The 25,482-nt window shown below is 44.6% G+C and overlaps 2 protein-coding genes across 4 annotated transcripts in view; one reads left to right on the top strand and one right to left on the bottom strand.

Annotated features, from left to right (window-relative positions):
* The window catches only part of fhip2a (FHF complex subunit HOOK interacting protein 2), a 52,655-nt gene extending 43,054 nt beyond the window's left edge, over nucleotides 1–9,601 (bottom strand). The window contains exon 1 of one of the 2 annotated variants that reach the window (XM_069900012.1): nucleotides 9,404–9,601. In XM_069900012.1, the coding sequence (XP_069756113.1) occupies nucleotides 9,404–9,448 (45 nt within the window). In that variant the 5' untranslated portion in view covers nucleotides 9,449–9,601. Of the gene's footprint in view, nucleotides 1–3,399; nucleotides 3,487–9,403 lie in introns of those variants that run through there. The other variant, XM_069900013.1, reaches the window with a different exon arrangement.
* Nucleotides 9,602–10,085: 484 nt separating this feature from the next.
* The window catches only part of ablim1b (actin binding LIM protein 1b), a 284,014-nt gene continuing 268,617 nt past the window's right edge, over nucleotides 10,086–25,482 (top strand). Inside the window, exon 1 of one of the 2 annotated variants that reach the window (XM_069900016.1) lies at nucleotides 10,086–10,301. In XM_069900016.1, the coding sequence (XP_069756117.1) occupies nucleotides 10,289–10,301 (13 nt within the window). In that variant the 5' untranslated portion in view covers nucleotides 10,086–10,288. Of the gene's footprint in view, nucleotides 10,302–20,400; nucleotides 20,674–25,482 lie in introns of those variants that run through there. The other variant, XM_069900015.1, reaches the window with a different exon arrangement.

The raw sequence follows: 25,482 nt of genomic DNA, 5'->3' as shown, positions 1-25,482 counted from the left end.
AGATAAGAATTTCCAACTTACTACAAGTGTTAGAAACTTTTCTCGCAGATATCCTCTTGAGGATAGCAAGTTTTCTGAATTATTCCATATTTATTCCTTAATTGTTGAAATAACATCAAATGATCTTGTTCATAATAATCTACATATTTAATGCCTTTATGAAACCAAATATTTAAAAATTGATTATCTTTAGTAAAAGGGTTAAGATTATTTTGAATCAAAGGAGTCTTAAGTGATATACTTCCTTTTGTTCCAATTTCATTATTTACCTTATTCCAAATCGTATTCAAATGTTTCAACAATGGTGTTTTTTTCACACCGGTTATTAACTTTGAATCCCATTTATATTTAAATTACTCTGCCATTTTCTCTCCTATTTTTATCTAACTCTATTTTGATCCATGCCTGTTTTCCTGATCCCTCGAAAAAAAAACTAAGAAATCTCATTTGAGCCACTTGATAATAATTCTTTAAGTTAGGAAGGAACAAATCTCCCAAGTCACATTTCCACATTTATCTTTCTAAAGCAACTCTTGCCATTTTTCCTTTCCCAAGAAATTTCTTCTTCCCTAAAATGGTTGTGCAAATACTCTAGGATCCCAGAGTGCAACCTGACCCTATGTGCAATCCAGAAAACGATTTTTCTCTCTTTTCTATATTTCATATTACTATACATCACAATTATATCTTTTTTGTATAATTTTTGAGAATCTTTGTCCGCGAAGCCATGCCAAAGAAGAAAAAAATAAGGAGGGGTGGAGGGGAGGGAAAGGGTGGGATAAAACCAGCATGTAATCATTGCAATTTTAAATTTAATCAATATTTGTTTATTTAAAAGTTTATTAATTACATGAATGGAAAATTTAAATAAAATATTCAAAAAAGGATTTAAATATTACATTTCAAATTATATGGGGCTCATTTATGGACTATTATGACTAAAGATTTTTTGTTTCTAAATTCTACTTTAATATTATGCTTGTGTTCTGAATTTCCTTATATTGAGCATCATTTCTAAACTCTTGCAGCACATGCATAATTGTACTGTTTTATTGTAAAATATCAATAAATATATTTTTAAAGGATGGTTAAAGAAGGAACTTGAAGGTCTTGAACCTGACACGTACATTTTGCATCTCTTTCCTCAATAGTTCCCACGTCAGCTAAATATTTCTATTTTTATTTCAGATTTCTAGCATTAGTATTTTGCAAAGTAAGGATGCGAGGCTTTGGAGAGGAAGAGTGTGCAAATGAGGTTAACTAGGACTTCATGGATTGTAGTGCATTGGCTACATGAGGTTGGAAAAAATGAATTGTCAGAGGCCTGATGAAAATAATGTGTTTACTGGCAAATACAATTTTCAATGTACAGAGACACCGAAATTTTTAGTTGCAACTCTGTTCAAAAAAATTGTGATAGTAAACTTAATTTAATTGAAGAGTCAATAATACAAAAAAAGTATTTCATTATTCTCACGCAGAAGGGAGTCTTTGCCATCGTGCAGTCAGTCTTTTTGTGGTATTGGAGTAACAAGGGAGAAAGTAATTAAAATTATGAGACATAGGGAAGAACCCTTCTCCCTGTACAAGGTATTTTAGGACAAATAAAACTTAAACAGTGTGGAAATGCCAAATACTAGAGGGTATGGATTCAAGGAATGAAAAGCTTAAAAGAGATTTGTGGGGGTAAAGATATTTATTTAAAAAAATAACATGAGGTGCCTGGAATGGTCAGCGAGGAGAGGCGGTGGAAGCAGATACATTAGCAATGTTATAAGATGCACTTAGACACGTGAACAGGCAGGGAACAGAGTTACAGGCACTGACATGGCGAGCTAAAGGGGCCAGTTCCCATGCTGTACTGTCCTGTGCCACAACCTGCATGTCTTTGGGATGAGCACCCAATGTAAATCCATGCAGTCACAATCTCCCTGTGCTGGAGAACATTTTATATTTCATTACAATCTAGTGCAAATAACCGCCCAAAGAAAAGGATTCTGACCTGTTGATTTATTTCTATTGATATTTCAGAAAGAAACTGTTCCTATGCTATTGGTCTGAATGATCCTTGATAGAGACAAATCTGACAAAACTTTGATTTCATTTGCTGCACACATGATATGCATTAATTTACAGAAAAAAAAATCAAAGCATTCTCAATCAATGACATTTTGTAATACTGCAATATTTCACTTGTGCCAAAAATTCACAGCATTCAATTGGAGCCTAACATACATGTATGAGCAATCTAATATTTAATGCTGCAAAAAAATTAATATCATTACCTCTAATGTGAGCACAATTTAAAACATTCAATAATGGATAACAGAGTAATGGAATAAAGCCTTTAATCTTTGGCTGGATGCATCTGTAGTATTCCATTCTCAATGAAGCACAAGTAAAAATTTATCCCATTAATACCCAATACTTGTACGAAACAGGCCATCTTCAACTATAATATCCCCCCCAAACGTATTCACGTCTTTTATCTGTTTCACTGAACAATGCAAGCACAGTATTCTCTACCCACAAGTGCCAAATTCACAGATGCACAGTTTTTTCCTCAATTAAATTATTTAGTAGTCAGTTTCTAAATGAAAATACTGGTCTATATAGTATGCGTTGATGTATATACAAAACATACACGACTACTGGATTGTAAAATTATTCTTAAATCAATTAGAAAGTTTGCATTTTTTTAAAACTAAGAAATGCAACAGTGACTGGGAATTGCACCAGATAGACTAAGCCTAGAGTTCGTACCTCAGCTGAGCAAGCAGTATCCAGAAGTTAGGGGAAAAAAGACACACACCCGCTTGGTTATGCTGCCATCAGCAGTCATATGTTAGCAAAAGTTAAAATTTTAAAAAATGTCATGTAAATGATAGTTTATGATCAGGATACTGCAATTAAAATAATTACCAACTGCTCCATTATTTTTAAATCAACTAAAGGTGGCACAGGCTCTTTGAGAGTTGTCAATTTTAAATGCTCAGTAATTCAACACAATAACCTGGGTGAACAAAAAAAACACTTGACTGACTGAGAGCTTTATGCAGAAAAATTAGGAAAAGATCAGCTATAATCAAGAGAGAGAAAACAAATGAGAAACCAGAGAATGATCACATATAAAGTTCAGATTTTGCAACACAGCTAGCATTTTTCTGACATTGTTCATTTCAGATGCAGTTCTCATATAAACATTCCAAATTTTGTCTCAGAAATAACAATGGGTTATCAAGGCTCCCTGTTACTCCACCATAAAAAAGCCAGTGACCTTCAGTGAGGACACACGCTAAATTACAGATCGCAGGAAATCGTGCCCCAGTTCCGTTAATCTTACAGTAGTTAAGCAATAATGATATTTCATCAAGAGTTTCAGCATTTAAATAAACATACTGTTAGCTGGGGAGAAGCAAACTCAATAGGCTTTTTCAGGTGATGCGGCTCTGAGCCCACTCCAGCTCCTGCCCAGAGTCAGCTGTGATCAGCAGTCTGACCCTTTAACATCCGCTTTCAGCCAGCTGCATTCAGGTGGCTGGGGGAGCCACTGAGCGGAGCTGATTATCCCTCTCGGAGGAGGGTTACGTAACTCGCCTCGAGAGCGCCTCCTGCACACTCAGGTGGCCTCAAAATCAGCCGCATATTGCCTAAACACGCGGCTTTACAAGCGGGGCAATTGGCCACCTGAAAGTGCCTAATGTTACTGGTCAAAAACAGTGACCCAAAATGCAGTCTGCTTCACTCCCCACATCTGCTGAATCTTTCCATCATTGTCTAGTATTTCTTCAGATTCCTCACGTCTGAAGTTTTATGCTCGCGTAACTAGTTGAGAAAAAGCACAGTTGCACAGAACCTAAATCCCTACTGGTGGACAAGGCAGTTTTGAATTTCTAATACAACTCTGATAATCCATTATCTGACTATTTGAAAATTAAGATGGTCCCCTTCACAGATCCAGGGCCCAGTTTCCACACTCTTTTTCACTTCGTGAGGCTCTGGTTCAGACTGCCCTTCATGACAGCAGTGCCTTGATTTGCACACTCCCTTTCACACACCAAGGCACAGACTCCCATTGCCTTTCATTCACCAGGATGCAAACTCCCGGACTCCCTTTAAACTCACCGTAGCCATGGTTTGGAGTGCAATGGAAAGCACCCCCCCCCCACCCCACCTCAGCACCACCCCCAATGTATTGGATGCAATCTGTAACATTTATTGCATCAACCCTCTGAAGATCAAAGCACCTCAATCCCATCTAGAACCAAGATGGCCATTTGAATGGCACCTTGCCCACTAATCTAAATATTCACTGCCTTCCACCACAGGCATAATATGGTCAGAGAGTGTACTAACTCTCATACACAATGTAGAAACTTGTCAAGTTTTATTACTCAACATCTCCAAAGTTTCTGACCTACAGTACCTACAAGAGAACATAAGTGATCTTGGACTCAATACATGCCAGCAAACTTTATGGGTCAAAATCTTGCAAATGCAGTAAATAAAGATGAAAATTAATTGCCGAAAGCCAATAATGAAAAGAGATGAAATGTTAACCTTGACAGTGACAGCTACATCCCAAAAATGAATTCAATAATCACATTAAAGAATACACATGCAGTCAAATTGTTCAGACACTTCATTGCAAAGTCATTACACCAGACATACATTTTTGGGGGTGGGGGGAAATAACTTTTCTAAGAAAAAAAACTGGATCTCCTTGCTGGTTGTCACAGAAAGAATCATTGCCAGGATTCTCCTCAACCACCTTCTCCCAGTGGTTGAGGAGCTGTTCCTGAATCACAGTTTATTTTATCCAAATACACGAGTTGTCAACCAAAAGAAAAATTCAGAGAATAGCACCAATCTTTCTGCATGGCTTTTTCAACCTCACTCAAGTCTTTACATTTTACATTGAAATTTCGACATACAGCACGGAAACAGGCCCTTCCAGCCCAAGAGCCCTTGGCATCCAAATACTCCAATTAACCTACAAACCCCATATATATATTTTGAAGGGTCGAAGAAACCAGAGTGCCCAGAGGAAACCCATGCAGACATGGGGAAAACATACAAACTCTGTACAGGCAGTGCTGGATTCAAACCCCAGTCGTTGGTTCTATAATAGCATGCTAAACATGCCTTTGATTCCATCAATGGGGTGGGTCTGTGACACCCTCTCAAAGTTGACTGCCCACTGAAATTCATCACCATCTTAAGTTGGCTTTGATAGAATGCAATCCTAACTAATGAGTTTGCAACAATGTCAATTTCAGTGAAGACATGTGAAATAGGACAGCGTAACTGTCATAACACAACTCATTCTTCCCCAATGCAGTGTGGTATCTCAACTTCAACAAATATCATTCAGGTCCAGAACTAAAGTTCTGAACCAAGTTACAAGACCATCTAGGAGCAGAAATAGGCTATTAAGCCCATCGTCTGCTGCAAAGTCCAATCAAAAGCTGATCCATTTTCTCACTCAGCTCCACTGCCTGGTCTTTTCCCTATAACCTTCGATATCCTGGCTAATTAAGAACCTATCCACCACAAAAATAGATAATGTGACCCTTGTTAGTTGAGCTGCTATTTACAGATTTATTTGAGTTTACATATGCTCAAAAAGAGGCTAGGTTCCAGGCAATGGCCAACTTGTTCAATGAAACATTTAAAAGTTTTACATACAGTACAATGTCCACAAGTCTAAGGTCCTCTGCTGTTGGCAGCATACGAGGGAGCATCAATGAGAGTGAGGAAGAGAATGTTACAGGAGAATGGGTGGAGTAACATTAATTGGATCTCTCAGATCTGGCATTTACTTGATGGGCCAAATGGCCTCATTTCTGTCCTTTTGAAATAGGAGACACTTGCCCTGCTATTCCATACTGCCCTGTAAAAATAAAAGCCAATGGCAAATCACTGAAAAATGTGTTCATTTACTGCATCTTATAAGTTACCTCTTGGCAAAAACAGACATAAACACTGAGATTCATGGTTTGGGGAGGGGGGGCAGCGGAATATGAGCAGAAGGTGCTTGTATTCTACCCGAACATAAATAGAGTGTGTGAGCGAGAACAAGAGATTGAACTATTTGTTGAATTCTGAGAGTCTCTAAAAATCAAAAATATTCCAAAAATGTTGAGATTCACCATTCCCTACACTGGGAAGATAATCAAACTGACACCACTGTCTCATCCCAATTCAGCATTTATAGTTCTGAGTCCTTAACTTCACTAAATCAGCTCTGACAGGCAAGCATGCCTGAGAACAGAACCTCCAGAACACTATTCTTAGACTGCCAATGGAAGGGATTACCAGGTGGAAAGAGGAAAAGATTCAAGAAAATTCCAAAACCCTCCTTCAAAATTTCCAACACTTCAACTCTTGGGGATTCCTAATTCATGACCATTCAATGTGGTGAAGGAATATTCAGGATGATATTGATGGCTTGCCCATGGATCACATCTGCCCTCCATAAGCAGCAGGAAGGCACCACCTCATAACTACTCGTCCACCTACCACATTGGACACCTACTGCCCCATCTATTGAAAAGTCACAGTTCCTATATTGGCCACATGTCACCTCAGAACCCTTAAAAGTGAAATTAAAGCACATTTTCCTCAACCACATGAGAATGGAAAAAATAAAGAAATAGCTTATTACAAGGCAACCCGACTCCAAGAGAATGTGTTAAATAACTTTTTTTTTCTGCTGATTGCAATTTGAACAAATTTAAATACAGATTAGACAGATATAATCTGCAAGTTTCATCAAACCTGCCTTTCTACAATTAAAGATTAGCATATTAATTGGCCCATGTAAATTCAAGGGTCCAAGTTCAATATCTTGCAGCTATCTCTTCCATCTCTGTAACTCCCATTTATTTAAATGTGAACCTACATAGTTAAAATAATAAAGGTTAGGAAACACAGTCCAACTCTTAGTTTACAAGAGCAAGTTCTCTGGTTACAAAATGAGGTCTGTATTAACTGATGAAGGCAAATCTTCTTTCAACACAGAAGAAATATTCCATTTGTTGGGGTACAGAAAAAGATGAATAAAGAAATTAATTATCTAGTTCAGCATAAAAAAAAGAATCAAAATAAAAAGCAGACAGTGAGATTTAGCAGAACGTAGAAAACCTCTGAAATCAAGTGATAAATTCTTGACTGAAACCCAATGGCAACATGACCAAATTTGATTACTAATATTGTTGATAAATGTGAACCTACATCACAGTTTGCTGAAGGACAATCTTTTCATATAATTAAAAGCGTTATTTCAAAAGTAATACATTTACTCAAAAACAAATGTGCCAGTTGAGTCGTAAAACCCTCAAAAGTGGGGGTCAACTAATTTGCCAGATATACATTTGAGACCTTGCATTCACTGAAAAAACCAAAATGAAGCCAGTTCGGCACATAAGTCGATGTTGGAAGCACATCCCCGTTGCCTAAATGTCTTCTTTTTCAAATATTTTTAAAAATCGAGTTTAACATATAAACTTACACACAAATTTTTTGGAAAATACACAACTGTACAAAAATCAAATGTAAGCCATGATGACACCGTGGGGAAAACACTCAATTTTCTTCATGAACTAATTTAAACCTAGTCTTGATAGCTTCTCTAAAACAACCTCTGCCACACTACTTTCCAAACTATCTCCCTTCTGCACAGTCCACATCTCAAATCTAGTAATCCATCATTCCTTTTCCCCCCAAACTGTCAAGACTCCTGTTGTGGGTGTCTACATTCCCTTTTGCACCTCTGTGAAATATTGGTGTGTAATTTTCTATGCTTCAGCAAATAAAACCTGCACCACCAGAGTCAAAATATCCAATAAGCATTAGAGTCGAATCATCTCCAATTTTCTTAAAGTGAGATTGTAACTGCAACTAAAAATCTTTTTAAAAAGTTACTTTCCATCGACTCCAAGTATCCGCCGATAAAAAAAAATGACTTTGGAATGCCATTTGCTGTCTACAAACGTCTCCCTCAAAGCACTTCACGTAGCAGAGATGAGCAAGTGGATGAAGACATGCCTGTCTATAAGGAGCGAAGCAAATGTGCTTTATTTTCACAATGTTTATCCCACCCCATGGTTTTACTATGCTGAACAATAGTTGGTTAGAGGTATGCATGCAGGTTCCCTAAAAGGCACAGGGAATATTGAAAAACAGCTAGTGCATTTATACAACTGAAAGAGTGTGCCTTTATTCAGAAATTCTGCATTGGTAATCACGCTTGTTTCGTTTTTTAGCGCCTGCTTTGTTTTCTTTCTTTGAACACAGCAGAGCCAAAATAAACAGGCATTTCCCCCAGCCTGCTTTGGAAGGAGAAATGGTCATTTCCTCCAGGTCTCTGCTGGAATTTGCCACGAAACAAACAAAAGGTGCATTATTGCTCGAAGCAGACCAAGGTGGCGGGGTACTGTGCACCAGCCCGGGGGGGGGCACCAGCCCGAGGGGGGGGGCACCAGCCCGAGGGGGGGGGCACCAGCCCGAGGGGGGGGGCACCAGCCCGGGGGGTGGGGGGGGCACCAGCCCGGGGGGTGGGGGGGGGCACCAGCCCGGGGGGTGGGGGGGGGCACCAGCCCGGGGGGTGGGGGGGTGCACCAGTCGGGGGTGGGGGGGTGCACCAGTCGGGGGGGATGGGGTGCACCAGCCCGGGGGGGGGGCACCAGCCCGGGGGGGGGGGCACCAGCCCGGGGGGGGGGCACCAGCCCGGGGGGGGGGCACCAGCCCGGGGGGGGGCACCAGCCCGGGGGGGGGCACCAGCCCGGGGGGGGGCACCAGCCCGGGGGGGGGCACCAGCCCGGGGGGGGGCACCAGCCCGGGGGGGGGCACCAGCCCGGGGGGGGGCACCAGCCCGGGGGGGGGCACCAGCCCGGGGGGGGCATCAGCCCGGGGGGGGGCACCAGCCCGGGGGGTGGGGGGGGCACCAGCCCGGGGGGTGGGGGGGGCACCAGCCCGGGGGGTGGGGGGGGCACCAGCCCGGGGGGTGGGGGGGTGCACCAGCCGGGGGGGATGGGGTGCACCAGCCGGGGGGGATGGGGTGCACCAGCCGGGGGGGATGGGGTGCACCAGTCGGGGGGGGGGGGGTGCACCAGTCGGGGGGGGGGGGTGCACCAGCCAGAGGGTGGGGGGGAGAAACTCCGCTGGCTTCCAGAACAGCAGCAGTGGCAGGCTTTTATTTCGCTCTGCTGCTCCCAGGAGAAAGGGAATAGCAGAAAGTGGGCGAGGAGGGATGATAATAAAATAGAGACGATCTAATCTGAAGGGGTTGGGGCCAAGATTGTCGCTCTCCCTGAAAGGTGGTCTCTCGGCTGCCAGCGACAGGGCCTGGTGCGAAGGCAGAGAGAGGGGTCAGGGGGAGGGCGGAGGGGCCGGCACTCACCGCCTCCACGGCCTGCTGCAGGATGCTGGTGAATTTGGTGAACATCTTGGCCTTGGACTCGCGGATGTCCCGGCGCAATTTCTCCTTGGATTCCTCAATCTTCTTCCTGGTTCGATCCAGCCTGCCTGTTCATGCGGCCTCCACCCACACCCCGTTGAAATAAGAGCAGAGAGATGTCCCTCCCCACCCCCCTCCCCCCCGCGTCCGTCCCCCGCAGGAAGCGGTCGGCCCGACCGACCACCGTGAGAGCCAACACTCCCGCCCCGGACAGCCGACACCGTGGCAGGGAAGCGCGCTGACTGCCCGTCCGTCCCAGCCGCACCGCCACCCTCCCATCGCCAGGGGCGCAGGCAGCACCGAGCCCTCCTCTCCTCCCCTTCCTGCCGGCGGTCCTCCCGGCGTCAGGGGGCGCACCACCGCTGACGCACGGCAGCGCCGAGCCCTCCTCTCCTCCCCTTCCTCCTGGCGGTCCTCCCGGCGTCAGGGGGCGCACCACCGCTGACGCACGGCAGCGCGGAACCCTCCTCTTCCTGCCGGCAGTCCTCCCGGCGTCGGGGGGCGCACCACCGCTGACGCACGGCAGCGCCGAGCCCTCCTCTCCTCCCCTTCCTCCTGGCGGTCCTCCCGGCGTCAGGGGGCGCACCACCGCTGACGCAAGGCAGCGCGGAACCCTCCTCTTCCTGCCGGCGGTCCTCCCGGCGTCGGGGGGCGCACCACCGCTGATGCACAGCAGCCCCGTGACGCAGACTGCGCGCTCGTTCCCGGGCCACCTGAAATGCCGGCGGCAGCGCAAGTCGGACGCAGGGGGCGGTGAAGAGGAACTGAGTCGGGTTGGCAGAGCCGGCTTGGGGAGGAGTCCAGACCAACAAAAGGTGCCAATTGGAAATGATCAGCAGAGGTGAGAATTGATTATGGACGGATGGGCCTGCAAGGGGGCGGGGCGGGGAATTGAAATGGGGGGGGCCATTAGGAGATCCACGCGACTGTGCCGAACAGAGCCTCGGCGTCTCCCAATCTGCTTCCAGTCCCTCCTGATGGGGCGGGGCGCCTGGGGGGGCGGGGCGCCTGGGGGGGCGGGGCGCCTGGGGGGGCGGGGCGCCTGGGGGGCGGGGCGCCTGGGGGGGCGGGGCGCCTGGGGGGGCGGGGCGCCTGGGGGGGCGGGGCGCCTGGGGGGGCGGGGCGCCTGGGGGGGCGGGGCGCCTGGGGGGGCGGGGCGCCTGGGGGGGCGGGGCGCCTGGGGGGGCGGAGCAATGATATTTCGCACTTGGATGAGCCATTGAAAGATATTGGAAACTCCAGATGCTGAATCGAACAAACAATTCTTGGAGGAGCTCAGCAGGTGAGGCAGCTTCTCTGGTCTGGACCCTTTATCTAGGCTTATTCAAGGCATCATTTGTTTGAGCACAAGAATAATTTATGGCAAGGGCAGCCAAACCCTTTTGGTGCGGGCCACATACAGAAATATTTAAGGAGTGAAGGGCCAAACGGTCATGTGCCTGCCAGTTTTCAACCAGTTATGCTGCAAATGGTGTTTTTAAGACCTGATGGCCCCCGAGCCATCAAAAATTAATTTTCTATCAAAATAAATACATGACACAACTGAACAGTTTAACTGTTGGCCTCACATATTACAGAAGTTAGAATTTGTAGTAGAGTATAAAAGTTTTTTTTTTAGTCCTTTTCAATATAGCCATATTTTGCAATCATTTAAGTATTTGCATCTTTTTTCTGTTTGACTGTGATATTGAGTTTGTTTATCATAGTTTTATTTTTATATAATTGTTTTTTATGCATATTCCTTTTTATATATTACCTTTAACAGTTTTGACTTGTGTACCATTTCTGTAAAATCCAATAAATATTGAAAAAGGAAATAATGTAATGTGACAGAGGAACTTACATTTTCTAGACCGATTTAAACAGAGTAAAATTTCAAACTCAACACAGCAATGTCTTTCCTGTTTTCAGACACAAATGCTCCTCTCATTGTAAAAGATTATACCCTTACACTATTATAATTGTACTTTCCTCTATACTGTTCTTGTAACACTATCTATGCCCTGTACTCTGACTTACTACATTACATTTTTATTTTATTATTGCACTTCCTACTATACCCAAGTAGGGGTTGACTTGCCAAAATAGTATGCAAAACTTTTCATTGCATCTCTACACATGACAAACAATTCATTAATTAAATTCAAATCAACTCAAAGTCTTTGATTCTCAGACAAAAACCGCAGCTGAACAAAATATACAAAACAGATTGCAAATCTGCATGGAGATAGAGCCCAGATGGGATCAGGCAAAAAGGTCAATTTCCTGGTCCTGACAATACCATGTCATTCCTATGCATTAAACATTTCTGGCTGAAAAAGGGTGATTCTGCAATTTCATGCCTCCAATTTATAAATTTGAGAGGCTCGCTGCAATGCCAAGAGTTTACCACTAGAGAGCAGGACACAACAGTAAATGGATGTCTGCAGTAAATGAATTATCAGGAAAGCGTTGCTGGTGGAACTCAGCAGGTCAGATAGAATCCAGGGGAAGAAATGATTAGGAACTGGACCCTTTATTGAGACAAAAGATAAAGGGGGTATTTTATGTAGGTGAAGGGAGAAAGAACCTGGGCAAGGGGCGTTGAGGAAGTAGGGCATTGGTCAAAAGGTGTGAAAGGTGGAGAAACAAGCAGGGTAGAAGGGAGTGAAGGAGAAGAGAAAAATTTAAAACATAGGAACAGGAAAATAAAAGATGGAAACAGTGATAAAAGATGGAGGTGTCGTGTTTTGTAGAGTTGGCAAAATCCATGTTCATGTTAGGTTCAAGGCTGCCAGGACAAATGGGACAAGTTTTTCCTCAATTTTACTATCGGCAGACTAGGGTGTCTTGCAGAGATTTATCCAGGGAACCATGTGGTTGGTGAAGGGATCATGTGAAAGTTGGCAGAAATGCTGGAGTTTAATGTGGAGGGTGGTAGTGTGAAAAGTGAGAACCAAATGGACCCTGTCTTCAAATATATAACTAACAATTCCTATGGTAGTAACTTGTATACAAATTTAACTACATAAATCCAGAAAATGGAAGAGACATTGGCCATGAAAAGGAAAGATTATAGGAGATGATTTTTAGTTGGACAAACATTTAGGTTTAGGTGGTAAAAGATATGGGCATTACTGTAATGCACAAAGTAGTCTTGACAACCAAAAATGATGACTATTTTTATCTTTGGATGCTGCCTGACCCAGGGTCCCTCCAGCATCTCTTTTTTCTCAAAAAGATGTGCTCAGATTGCAATGCCACTTCATTGATTTCCCAATGAACTTGGGTGCAATAAGCTGATTATCCAATACATTCAAAATATTTTCTTAATCATTCCCCATCTTTGAAGGGGAAGCTGAGCGTGTTCATTGAGCAACAAATGACAATCCTACATTTGAATGAAATGATCATAAAATAACCATATTGCATGTTTAAAGAAAGGAGAGCGTGCCCAAGAAAAGTGGTAACCTGTCATATGACTACCAACCAGTCACTCACATCCACAGTGATGAAGTGTTTTGAAGGGATGGTGTTGAAGCAAGTCACCTGTCTGAGCAGCGATATGGATCCATTCCAATTTGACAACTGCAGCAACAGGTCTTTTTTTTTTTAAACTTTATTTAAAAACTTTAAAAATCAATAGCAACAACAGAAAAAACTTTTTTATACAACAGAAAAAAAAGATTTTTATACAATAAACCCACCTCCCTCCCTTAGCCAGCCCCCTCAAGGGGAGCCAAAAAAACATAAAACATACAATATTAAGATATTTCCAAACCCATATATTCTAAATAAGATGACCACATTTTAACAAAATTATGTTATTTTCTCCATATAAATACAAGATCTCAATTCATTATGCCAACGTACTATATTAATCTCTACATTGTCTTTCCAAATAATTGCTACACATTTTCGTGCCACAGATAACACCAAACATACAAATCCAATTTGAAACTTATCTAACCCCCAAGCCAATCAAAGAAACCATATAACCCAACAAATTAATCTCTGGATCTAATGGTAATTTAATTTTAAATAGTTTCTCCAAAATCAACCTAACTTTTTCCCCAAAATGGTTGTACCCTATCACAAGACCAAACTGCATGCAAAAAAGTTCCAGTACTCAATCCTAATCTAAAACAAGAATCCGAATGCAACAACAGGTCTATAGTAGATGCCTTCTCACGGGCTCTACACAAAGCCCTGGAACACCTGGACTGCAAAGACACATACATCAGGATACACTTTTATCGTCTATATTTCAGCATTCGACACCATCATCCCCTTAAAACTGGGCCTCAATACCTCACTGTGTAACTGGATCATGGATTTCTTCACCTCAAGACCACAATCAGTGATGATTGGTAAGAATAATTGGTATGGTGAGGCATGGTTAACACTTCAGTTAGCGCAATATTGTTACAGCGCTCGTGACTGGGACCGGGGTTTGAATCCTGCACTACAAGGAGTTTATACGTTTTCCCCATGTCTGCGTGGGTTTCCTCGAGGTCCTCCAGTTTCCTACCTTTCAAAATGTACTATGGGTGTAGGTCAATTGGGTAACATAGGTTTGTGGGCTGAAAGGGCCTGTTACCATGCTGTGTATTTAAATTTTAACAATGATCTCATCCACAAGCTCCATCAATTCCTGAACACTGCAGGACAGTGTTCTCAGCCCCCTTCCCTACTCACTTTACACCCTATGACTGTGACTCGGTACAATTAATAACACCATCTACAAATTTGCTTACAAGAAAGTAGAACTAGCAGGATTTGTAATTTAGTTTTCTGGGAGACGCAATGCTAGTGGAAGTCAGGATAGACTCAACTCAGTTGTTGACTGAGAGTCCACTAGTGTAACCATCAGATTGAAAATGAAGAATTTGCTTGGGCTTTGGTTTCATATATTAAAAACTCAAGGTTGTCTATTTTCCAGAATTGAAGTAATTAAAGTTGCCTGTTTGTACACTTCGAGGTTTTGTAAGCATTGAATTTCCTCCAATTAAGTATTTTCCACACAGTTTATTAAAGCTACAACTTAAGTTTACTCTGGGTTATGTTCCAAAATGTTTACCCAATGTGGGATACATGGATGTCAACAACTGGAGGAGAAAGTCCATCCTTCCCATAATCTCTGACCTCATTACCAATACCCAGATCACAAGAAAATTTCTGCACAGCATCTACAACTAATCCAAGGCAGTCTACAGGACTTGTGGCAAATCAGACAGGAATGCTTCAAAAGGCAAGGTGTAGCAATGGATGACCAAATGTGCATCTTGGGGAAAAAAAGCATTTTGGGAACCCTTTTGTAGAAAGGCAGTAAATAGATATGTTGAGGAGGAGAAATAGAAACTGTAAAGGTGCAGGATGTCAAGATACTATGAGTGCTGGTGTTGGATGGGGAAGGATCTACAGTGAATGGGCATTCAGGCAATGGATGATGGGGTTCCAGCCTTTTGCAATCCAATAGTTTTAAATTTATTTCTATCTTTACTTTAAATTATCCACCCTTTATCCTGAAATCAGCTCTCCAGTTCAAGATTTACTAACTGCAGGAATCAGCATCTCCGCCTTGATTCAGCAATTCCTCCAAAAACCTAAATGTTTCAATGAGATTACATCAACCATACCTGTAAATATTATACTATTTCATCTCTGATCCACCATCTCCAAGTCATGGATATGGTCAAACAAAGTAAATGGAATAAAAGAAATGTGCATCCAATATGCTGCGTAACCAATAAAACTTCTGACATATAGTCTGTGATAGTACAGATCTATCACCAATGTACATAGTGTATATAGTTACTGTATCTAGACTGTGCTTACAGCGATTGGCTGAGAGCTAAGCCACACCTATTGTCTGGGCCTTAAAGGGTTGTGTCCCTAGCCAGGTCGGATCATTCCGGACTGGTCGGCCACCTGTGAAGAGCTCCGGTCTTTTGCTAATAAAAGCCTTGGTTTGGATCACCAAGTCTTTGGTTCTTTCGACGAGCATGCCAGATCCTGACCGCATGCGTCCCCTAATGGACTTACCCCCCCCCCCCCCCCCACATACCCAGAAAGCTCTCAAACGTTGCCTGGGCCTTTTCTCGTATTACGCCCAATGGGTTCCACACTACGCCGACAAGGCGCGTCCTCTTACCAAGACCACCTCCTTTCCCCTCTCGACCGAAGCCACAGCGGCTTTCGATCGAATCAAATCCGACATCGCTGCTGCGACGCTGCACGCGATCGATGAGTCTGTCCCATTTCAAGTCGAGAGCAATGCATCCGACTTCGCCCTGGTAGCCACCTTGAACCAGGCCGGTCGGCCTGTAGCCTTCTTCTCCAGAACCCTCCAGGGTCCAGAGAGTAGACACTCCTCGATCGAGAAGGAGGCCCAGGCCATAGTTGAAGCGGTGCGTCATTGGAGACATTACCTCGCTGGGAGGCGCTTTACACTGTTGACTGATCAACGCGCGGTCTCCTTCATGTTCAGCAACACCCAGCGTGGTAAGATAAAAAACAACAAAATCGCCAGATGGAGAATCGAACTCTCCACCTTTAACTATGACATCCTGTACCGGCCTGGTAAGCTCAACGACCCGCCTGACGCGCTCTCCAGGGGGACGTGCGCCAGCATACAGATGGACAGACTACGGAAACTCCATGAGGCGCTTTGTCATCCAGGGGTCACTAGGTTTGCTCACTTTGTCAAGGCGCGCAACTTACCCTACACAGTCGAGGAGATCCGCTCCATGACCCGAGCCTGTTCGGTGTGCGCTGAATGCAAGCCCCACTTCTTCCGTCCAGATAACTCCCACGTTATCAAAGCCACCCGCCCCTTCGAGCATCTTAGCGTAGACTTTAAGGGGCCCCTACCATCGACCAACCGTAATACCTACATCCTTACAGCCATCGACAAGTACTCCCGCTTCCCATTCACTGTGGCCTGCCCAGACACCACTGCCACCTCAGTGATACAGGCCCTTCACAGTATTTTCATCATCTTCGGGTACCCCAATTCCATCCACAGTGATGGGGGTCCTCATTCATGAGCGCAGAGCTGCGACAGTACCTTCTGGAGTGTGGTATTGCTTCAAGCAGGACCACGAGCTATAACCCACGCGGTAACGGCCAGGTCGAGAGGGAGAATGCCACCATATGGAGAGCGGTTACACTGGCTCTCCGGTCTAAAGGTCTCCCCACCTCTCACTGGCAGGAGGTTCTCACTAGTGCCTTACACTCCATCCGCTCCCTCCTATGTACTGCAACAAATGCCACCCCCCACGAAAGGATGTTCCTTTTCCCGAGGAAATCCGAATCAGGAACCACTGTACCGGCATGGCTCACCGTCCCTGGCCCCGTCCTTTTGCGACGCCACGTCCGGCACTCAAAGAACGACCCCTTGGTCGACCGAGTGACTCTACTCCACGCGAACCCACATTACGCCTACGTTGAGTTCTCAGACGGGCGGGAGGACACTGTTTCGGTGCGGGACCTAGCTCAGGACGCGGTATACCCAGCAAACCCCCCAACCCAACCTTCCCCAACTCTTTATTCTCCAGGCCCCGTGCCGCAACAGAAGGACCAACAGCACCCCAATGACCCGGGCCACCCTGCCGACAACACGACTGGGGAATTGAGTGACGGAGCAGTCGCACCCGACGAGCCCGCTGGCGACACCACTCCAGCGACCCCAATCCCGGCACCACGGCGGTCACGCCGGATGGTCAGACCCCCTGACCGCTACAGTCCTTGACCTACCCCTTCCTTTCATTCTCTCCCTCGTTTTTGTTTTTTTTTCCCAGGGTCAGTTCTCCAAGAAGGGGTGAATGTGATAGTACAGATCTATCACCAATGTACATAGTGTATATAGTTACTGTATCTAGACTGTGCTTACAGTGTGGCTAAGCCACACCTATTGTCTGGGCCTTAAAGGGTTGTGTCCCTAGCCAGGTCGGATCATTCCGGACTGGTCGGCCACCTGTGAAGAGCTCCAGTCTTTTGCTAATAAAAGCCTTGGTTTGGATCAACAAGTCTTTGGTTCTTTCGACGAGCTCTACATAGTCACAGTCGTAATATAGAACAGAACATCACAGGGACAAGCCCTTAAGCCAACAAGATCTATGCTGAACATGAGGCCAAATGAAACTAAATCAATGTCACCAAATTGTATAACTTACATAAAGAGATGATTTCATGTTTCCTTTTCATCTTCATGCATTAGTGCTATCTGGTAACTGGTCAGTCAAAGATTATTTAGGACACAACTGAAAACATGAATAAGCAGGAGCTAAGCACGGAGATAAATCCACTTGTAAAATATAAATCATGTAGTTGAGGTGATAACGGATATGATTGGTAAACAAATGTTAATGAATGCTAAATATGAGCTTCCTCAATCCATTGAATAATGTTTTACAGAAGAAACTTTTAACAAAAATAGTAGCATATGGAATTGGAATCAATAAATATTGGTTGGGAGATAGGAAAAATGGAGATAATACAAATGCACTCCAATGCTTCTGAAGTCTTACCTTTCACCTCAAGCAAAGCCAGAGGTACACAATCCAGTGATCACTGGGGTATCAGAGGTGGAGAGGATGAGCACATTTAGGTTCTTGCAAGTCATTATCTTGGAGAATCTTTCCTGGAACCAACACACCAATGTTATCGTAAAGAAAGGACAACAGTGCCTCTACTTCCTTAGGTGTTTGCCGAGGTTTGGCATGACATCAGAAACCCTGGCAAATTTCTACACGCGTGATGGAAAGTGTTCTGACTGGCTGCATCACGGTCTGGTATGGGAACACCAACACCCCTGAGCATAAAGTACTCCAAAAGGTACTTAACACAGCCCAGGACATTACAGGCAAAACTCATTCCAGTCTTGAGTACATCTAGAGGGAATGTTGCCACCGGAGGGCAGCAATCATCAAGGATCCCCACCACATGCTGTGTTCTCGCTGCTGCCATCAGGAAAGAGGTATAGGTGCCACAAGACTCTCACCACCAGGTTCAGGGACAGCTGCTATCCCTCTACTATCAGACTCAACAACACTCAATCAGGGACTAATTTAAAGACTCTTACTTGTGCACCTTATTGATTTTCTTTGCTCTCTCTTTATTGCACAATTTGTTTACATACATTTTCTGTTTACATTTCCACGCAACGTGCAGTTAATTTTTACACTACCAATTAGTGGTAATTCTGCCTGCAGGAAAAAGGAACCTCAAGAGTTGTTTGTGATGTCATGTATGAACTCTGACAATAAATATAACATCTGAATACCTCGAATACAAAAGGCTGGATGTTAGCCCAGAAGACATTGGAGCAGAAATGGGTTATTCAGCCCATCAAGTCTTCCCCACCATTTAATCATGAGCTGATCCAATTTCCCACTCAGTCCCACTGCCCAGTCTTATCCTCATAACCTTTGATGCCCAGGCTAACCAAGAACCAATCTCTGCCTTATATGCACCTAATGAACTGGCCTCCACAATAAATTCCACAGATTTACCACCTTCTAGCTAAAGAAAAACCTCCACATCTTTGTTCTAAATTGGACAGCCTTCAATCACGAAGTGGTGCCCTCTTGTCCAAGAACCTCCCACCATGTGATACTAGCTTTCTGAATAGGTTCTATCCTCCCCTTTCAATATTCAAAATGCTTCAATGAGATCCCCCTCATTCTCCACAAGAAATGCACTTCCACCTCCCTCACCACCAAACAATGCATCCAAGTGAAAAGACCCTTCACTTGAGAAACTGCAGATGTCATTTACTGCATCCAGTGCTCCCGATGGGCCTCTTCTATATCCGAGACTAGACACAGACTGGGAGATTATTTTGTGAGCACCTCTAAATCTATCGGCTGCAATTACAGGGACCACCCAGTAGCCAACCATTTCAATTCAAAACGCTATTCCCATAGTGAAATTTCTGTCCATAGCCTTATGCACCATCAAACTTAGGCCTTGAATGATGCAGGTACTTAACCGCAGTCAAAATTAACATCGGTGTAAAACTCAACCCCAAAATTTGATCCCCAAACCTCAACTATTACTTGAGCAGATATGGCACCTGTTAGCCTCTGCTCTTCCTCCCCTCCCAACTTTTTATTCAGGCACCTGCCAGTTTTTGCTTGTCCCTGGGCTTATTCGCAGTTCCAAAACATTGAGACCTCCGACGTGAGATACTCTAGCACGTGTGTACATTGCACTGGACCCAGGCACCTGCGGACTTTCTTGTTTAACACGATTTTTATACCTAACTTAATTGTCATTTTTCATGGATTTGATTACTTGTTATCCAGCCGGGATATTAGTGGCAATCCAACAGCTAATAGTTGTTACTTATTACCTACTTGGGTCAATATGCAAATCACTTCCAATGGGAGAGAAAACAATCTTCCTTTAGGTAAATAAATCATATAAACGTTGCTTTTCCTTCAATAATGAAACTATGGGTCTTACATTTTGTCGAAGGAACGACGAAAGACCAGAGTCAAAGGAAAAACAGGCCAATGCTGAGAATGGAGAATCAGTGGGTTAGGGGATTGTGCGGATTTAAATAGGTTTTGGCCAACCTTTCAAACGTTTTACTCGTGCTTTTAACGAGTGTCACACGATACTCCTGCGTTATCCGCAGGTGTTCTCTCCTGTTTTCATGATAATTTTGCATAATTTCTAAAATTACACCGAAATACTCCGTGGCTAAATATTTATAGTGTTGTGAATAACGTCTGCTGATGTTTGAGGACAACGTACCGATTATTGCTGCTAATATTGTGAATACTTTTTGCAGCTACTTCAGATCATATCTGATGTCGATCTGTGGAGTGAATAATGAGTAGACCCTTGAAGATAATGCCAATTGAGTCCGATCTGCATTAAAATACGATATGATGGCATTTCAAGGATTGACGTGAAGGAGAAAGGCTGTGGGGGGTGGTGGCGGCTGTGTATTGCGGGCTGTTGCATGATCTTTCGATGGCTTGGTCCTGGGTGATGCTGTGTAAAAGGAGGCGCCCGTCTCACCCGCTGCCATCCGTCTCAGTCTGAAGTGGGCTTGGTTTCCTGCACTTGTTGTTTTCGGGAAACGCCACCGCGCCGAGTGGGAAGCCAACTCGGGTCTCCGGTTCAGCTCTCGGGGAGACTGAATCCCACTTCGCCGCCTCTCCCTCCTCCTCTGTCCTCCTGACCGAATAAATACCTCTTCCCAGCCATGTCCACTCGAGGTGAGTGACTCCAGCCTGTAACATTTCTCAGCCAGTGCTTTTCATCTCTCTGTATAGACCGCTGCTGATCTATTTTTTGTTCCAGACACGGACTTAACGGGGGAAAGAAAGCATTGCATGCGTTTGTGTCTTTTTAAGCAGGCTTTTGTATAAATAGAATCAGTACATTCTATCTCTAAGGACTATAGTGAGATTCGCGGATAGCCAGAACGGTGGAGGTCCGCAGGATTTGTTGCTGCACCCACTAGCGTCGCGTCGGACGAGCCCGACTGTTCCAATTTCATTGCTGCAAATCCACCCATGCACATCGCCCTGGGAACGGGATGGTTTCGGATTTGGGACTCTCACGTCTGCGCCGAAACCCTCGTGCTAATGGGAGGGGACGGTGTTAAAATTCAGGGCAGAGATGTTGGTGCACTTCAATCCCGCGGATCCTGGAGCTGAGCCACCGGAGGGGAGAATTGATTCCCCTGTGGCCAGGAGTAGGATCGAACCACACTCGACGCAGGTGCGATTATTCCCAGCAGTGTGTTGGCGGCGTGTGTCTACTGCTTGGACGCATCCCTGTTGAGACCGAAGCCTTCGGCGGTTGAGCCTGGCTGTCGGCGAGTCACGTACTTGTCTGAACCCCACCTGCCGGGCTCTGCACTCGTCGGATAGGCACGGGCGTGGAGCGCAATCCCTGGCTGGGAAGGGGCGAGAATGCACATCACTCGCCTGCAAGATGCAAACGAGCCTCTCTGGTAAGAGGCACGCTTTCCTGCGAATTAGCCACACTCAGACGCTCTGTCCGCATCAATGACGGGCATCTCCCAGCGGCCAACCACTTCAATTCTGCGCCCTGCTCCCTCGCTCAGGACAGTGGCAGATTAACTACCACCTGCCCCCTCCCCCCCTTCTTTGAAGAAAATGTCTTAAATAACTTGTATTTTAGTATATACATTGTACTACATGTATAATATAGGTCAATTACAGGCCTTTTATTGATTTATTTTTCATTTTCTTTACATTTGTAAAGAAAACAGCTTTCATGTTTTTGGTTTACAAAAGTCTTGTTAACTTCATGTAGATCAACCTAATGAACCCTCTCTGATTTAATGTGCATGAGTGCAAGATGACTAAGTTTCTCGTTGCTCATTGTTGAGTGCAAATAGATTTGATCCTCTTCAGTGCTGAAAATTGATGCTCACCTGAACAGTTGGTGATCATTAAGGACAGATAAATTCAAAGCAAATGTTCGTCTTTGGATGGACCTTGTGCAATTAATCTCGTGCCAGAGCTCAATCTATCCCAGTGACCCACAGGTATTTCCCACCGCTGGGTTGATGTCTGACTTTGATCCTTCTCCTTGGTCTACTGTGCACCAGAGCTCCCAACTCCGAACCTTCCCCTTGGGGAAGTCAAAAATGAACTGTGGGGCACAATTTGCAGCTAATGAATTCAGTTTTTAAATAAAACATTTTTACTCACTGCTCTCCGATTTTACTTTGAGTATAAATCGAATATCATTTCGCACCTTGGAGTGCAGCAAACCATGCATGTGTGGCATGCAATCCCTGATCCAACTGGGAACTTACTCTTCTGACATCCAAGTGACTGGAAGCACACAAGGAGACGGCAGATGCTGTGGTCTGAAGCTGAACACAACCCACAAGAGGGAGAAAAAGAAGTCAGTGTTTTGAGCTGGGCTCCAATCGATGACCGGTTCCAAAAAAAACCATTTGTCACCAATTGGCGATTGCTATAACCAATTTGTTTGCTGGCACCCTCCTTTCTGAGCCATGAGGCTTAAACCTACTCAGCCTAATGGTCAATTCAACACTGGCTTGGGTTTGTCCATAGCCTCATGTACTGTCCCACAAAGACCACTCATAAATTGGAGGAACAACACTTAATTTTCTGTCTGGGCACTCTCCAACTGGATGGCATTAACATTGACCTCTGGTTTCTGCTAGCCTGTTTGCTGTTCTCCCTCCCTTTCCCTTTTTTATCCTCCAGCTCTCTAATCCATTCCCTCGCTATTCAGAGTCATCCTCCCTCTCCCTTGTTGGTGTGCCCATCTTCCCTTATCTGCCTGCCTTTGGGACTGTGCTCCTCTCCCTGCCCTTCCTCCCACCATTCTGTTTGGGCACCTGCCTACATTTTATCCATACCTTGATGAAGGGCTCAAGCCCAAAACATTGGTTATATATCTTCTATATACTGTATAAAGTATACTGTTTGACCTGCTGAGATTCTCCAGTGTTTTTACTTCAACTCTGAGACTGATCACAGTCGGGGTATCACAGCATCTCCAAGGAAGTCACCTTATTGAACCTTGCTTGTGGCAATTAACCCAGTATGAATCAAGCACTGTACATTTCTTTTTGCCAAGATTCCTGAACTATAGTATATATGCATGGCATCAAGCTACCTGTGACATGGTAGTTTCACTGAACAGAATTTCATGACTGTAAAATAATGATCCTGGCCTCAAAGACGGTGGGAATGGCAACAAAAGCAGGGAAATACTCCTCTTGCAGAATGTGGGTCATTAGGGAAGCCAGCAGTATCTCCAATGACTTCATCTATGAGAAGTTCATCCAGCTGCAGCTCCTAACAAACCAAATTAAGGAATTGGAGTTGGATGAACTCTGGATCATTTGGGAGTCTGATGGGGTGATAGACGGGAGTTATAGGGGACACGATCACACCTAGGAGGCGGGAGGAGGGTAGACAGGTGACAGTCAGAAGAGGGAGAAGGAACAGGCAGGCAGTGCAGGGCACCCCTGTGACCATTTCCACTCAATAACAAGTATGCCATTTTGGATACCATTAGGGTGGGTGTAAACCTACCAGGAACAAGACATAGCAATCACGCCTTTGGCAAGGAGTCCAGTCCTGTGGCTAAGTAGGGAAGGGAGGAGAAGAGGTGAGCTATGGTGATAGGGGATTCTGTAGTTGGGGTAACAGATAAGAAGTTCTGTGAGAGGGATTGAGATTCTTGGATGATGTGTTGCCAGGGTCCAAGATATTTCAAATGGAGTTCCAGGCATTCTCAGGAGTGAGGATGAGCAGCCAGATGTCCTGGTCCGTGTAGGGACTAATGTTATTGGTAGGAAGGGTGAGAGCGCCCTGGAAGGAGAGTTCAAGGAGTTGTGCTAGGTTGAAGAAAAGGAGCTCCAGGGTTACTACCCATGACAGTGAGGTTAGAAATGGGTGGATAATGCAACTTAACACATGGTTAAAGATGTGGTGCAGGAGAGAGCTTCAGCATTCTGGATCATTGGGCACTTTTTCAGGGAAGGTGGGAAGGTTTGCATCTGAACTGGAGGGAGCCTAATATCCTTGCAGGAAGGTTTGCTAGTCCCCCTCTAGTGGGTTTAAACTAGATTTTCATGTGAATGTGAACCAGAGTGACAGAGCAGATAGAGGTGGAGGAGTGAAAAGATTATGTGAAAATTGCATGCAGCATCAGATGTCAATAGGTTGTATGTGGTGGAAATGTTCTCAGGTGCATCTATTTTAATGCAAGGAGTACTGTAGGAAAGGCAGACAATTAAAGGATTAAAGGTAAAGTATGCAGACATAGGGAACTTTGGTTTTTGAGGGATGTTTGGGATTGACTTCGTAAGAAGGGAGGGGTGTATCGCAGGCATAGGGACATGAGGTTGCTTTGCCATACAGTATGAAAGAAAATCCTAAGGGTTTCCACAGGTATATTATGAGCAAAAGGGTAGTAAGGGACAACATCAATTCTCTTGAAGATCAGAGTGGTCAGCTATGTATGGACCCAAAAAAGATGGGGTGAGATTTTAATTTTTTTTTTTCATGAGTGAGGCAAACCAGCATTGAGACCATGGAACCTCTACAGATTAGGAGGAGGTGCTTGTTGTTTGAAAGCAAATAAGAGTGGATAATTCCCAGCACCTGACAAGATATACCCTTGGACCTTGAATGAGTCTTGTTTGAAAGCAAATAAGAGTGGATAATTCCCAGCACCTGACAAGATATACCCTTGGACCTGGAATGAGTCTAGTGCAGAAATTGTAAGGGCGCTGGCAGATGTATTTAAAATGTCCTTAGCCATGGGTGTGGTTCCAGAGGATCAGAGGGTAGCTCACATTGCTTAAAAAGGCTCCAAAGGTAGCCCTGGAAATTACAGGCCAGTGAGCATGATGTCAAAAGTAGGTAACTTATTGGAAGGTGTGCTAAAATATTGGATTTACAAATATTTGGATAGCAGCCAGGAACTGATTAGGGATAATCAACATGGCTTTGTGCATGGTAGGTTGTGATTAACCAATCTTATAGATTTTTTCCCCCAAAGAGTTTACCAGCAAGTTGATGAAGGAAAGGCTGTGGATGTTGTCTACATGGACTTTGATAAAGTCCAACATGGGAGGTTAGTCAGGAAAGTTCAGATGCTTGGTATTCATGGTGAAGTAGTGAACTGGATTTGACAATGGCTGGATGGGGGAAGCCAGAGAGTGGTGGTGGATTGCTTCTCAGACTGGAGTCCTATGACTAGTGGTGTGCCTCAGGGATCGGTGTTGGGACCATTGTTGTTTGTCATCTATATCAATGATCTAGATGATGATAATGTGATAAATTGGATCAGCAAGTTTGCAGATGACACTAAGATTGGAGGTGTTGTGGACAGTGAAGATTACTTAAAAAGCTTGCAGAAGGATCTGGGCCAGCTGGAAAAATGGGATGATGGAGTTTAATGTAGACAAGTGAGGTGTTGCATTTTCGAAGGACAAACCAAGAAAGGACATGCATGTATGGTAAATGGTAGGGCACTAAGGAGAGTGGTAGAACAGCGGG

Source organism: Narcine bancroftii, chromosome 10 (genome assembly GCF_036971445.1).
Source record: "Narcine bancroftii isolate sNarBan1 chromosome 10, sNarBan1.hap1, whole genome shotgun sequence".
NCBI lineage: Eukaryota > Metazoa > Chordata > Chondrichthyes > Torpediniformes > Narcinidae > Narcine > Narcine bancroftii.
This window is presented reverse-complemented; position numbering and strand designations above follow the sequence as displayed.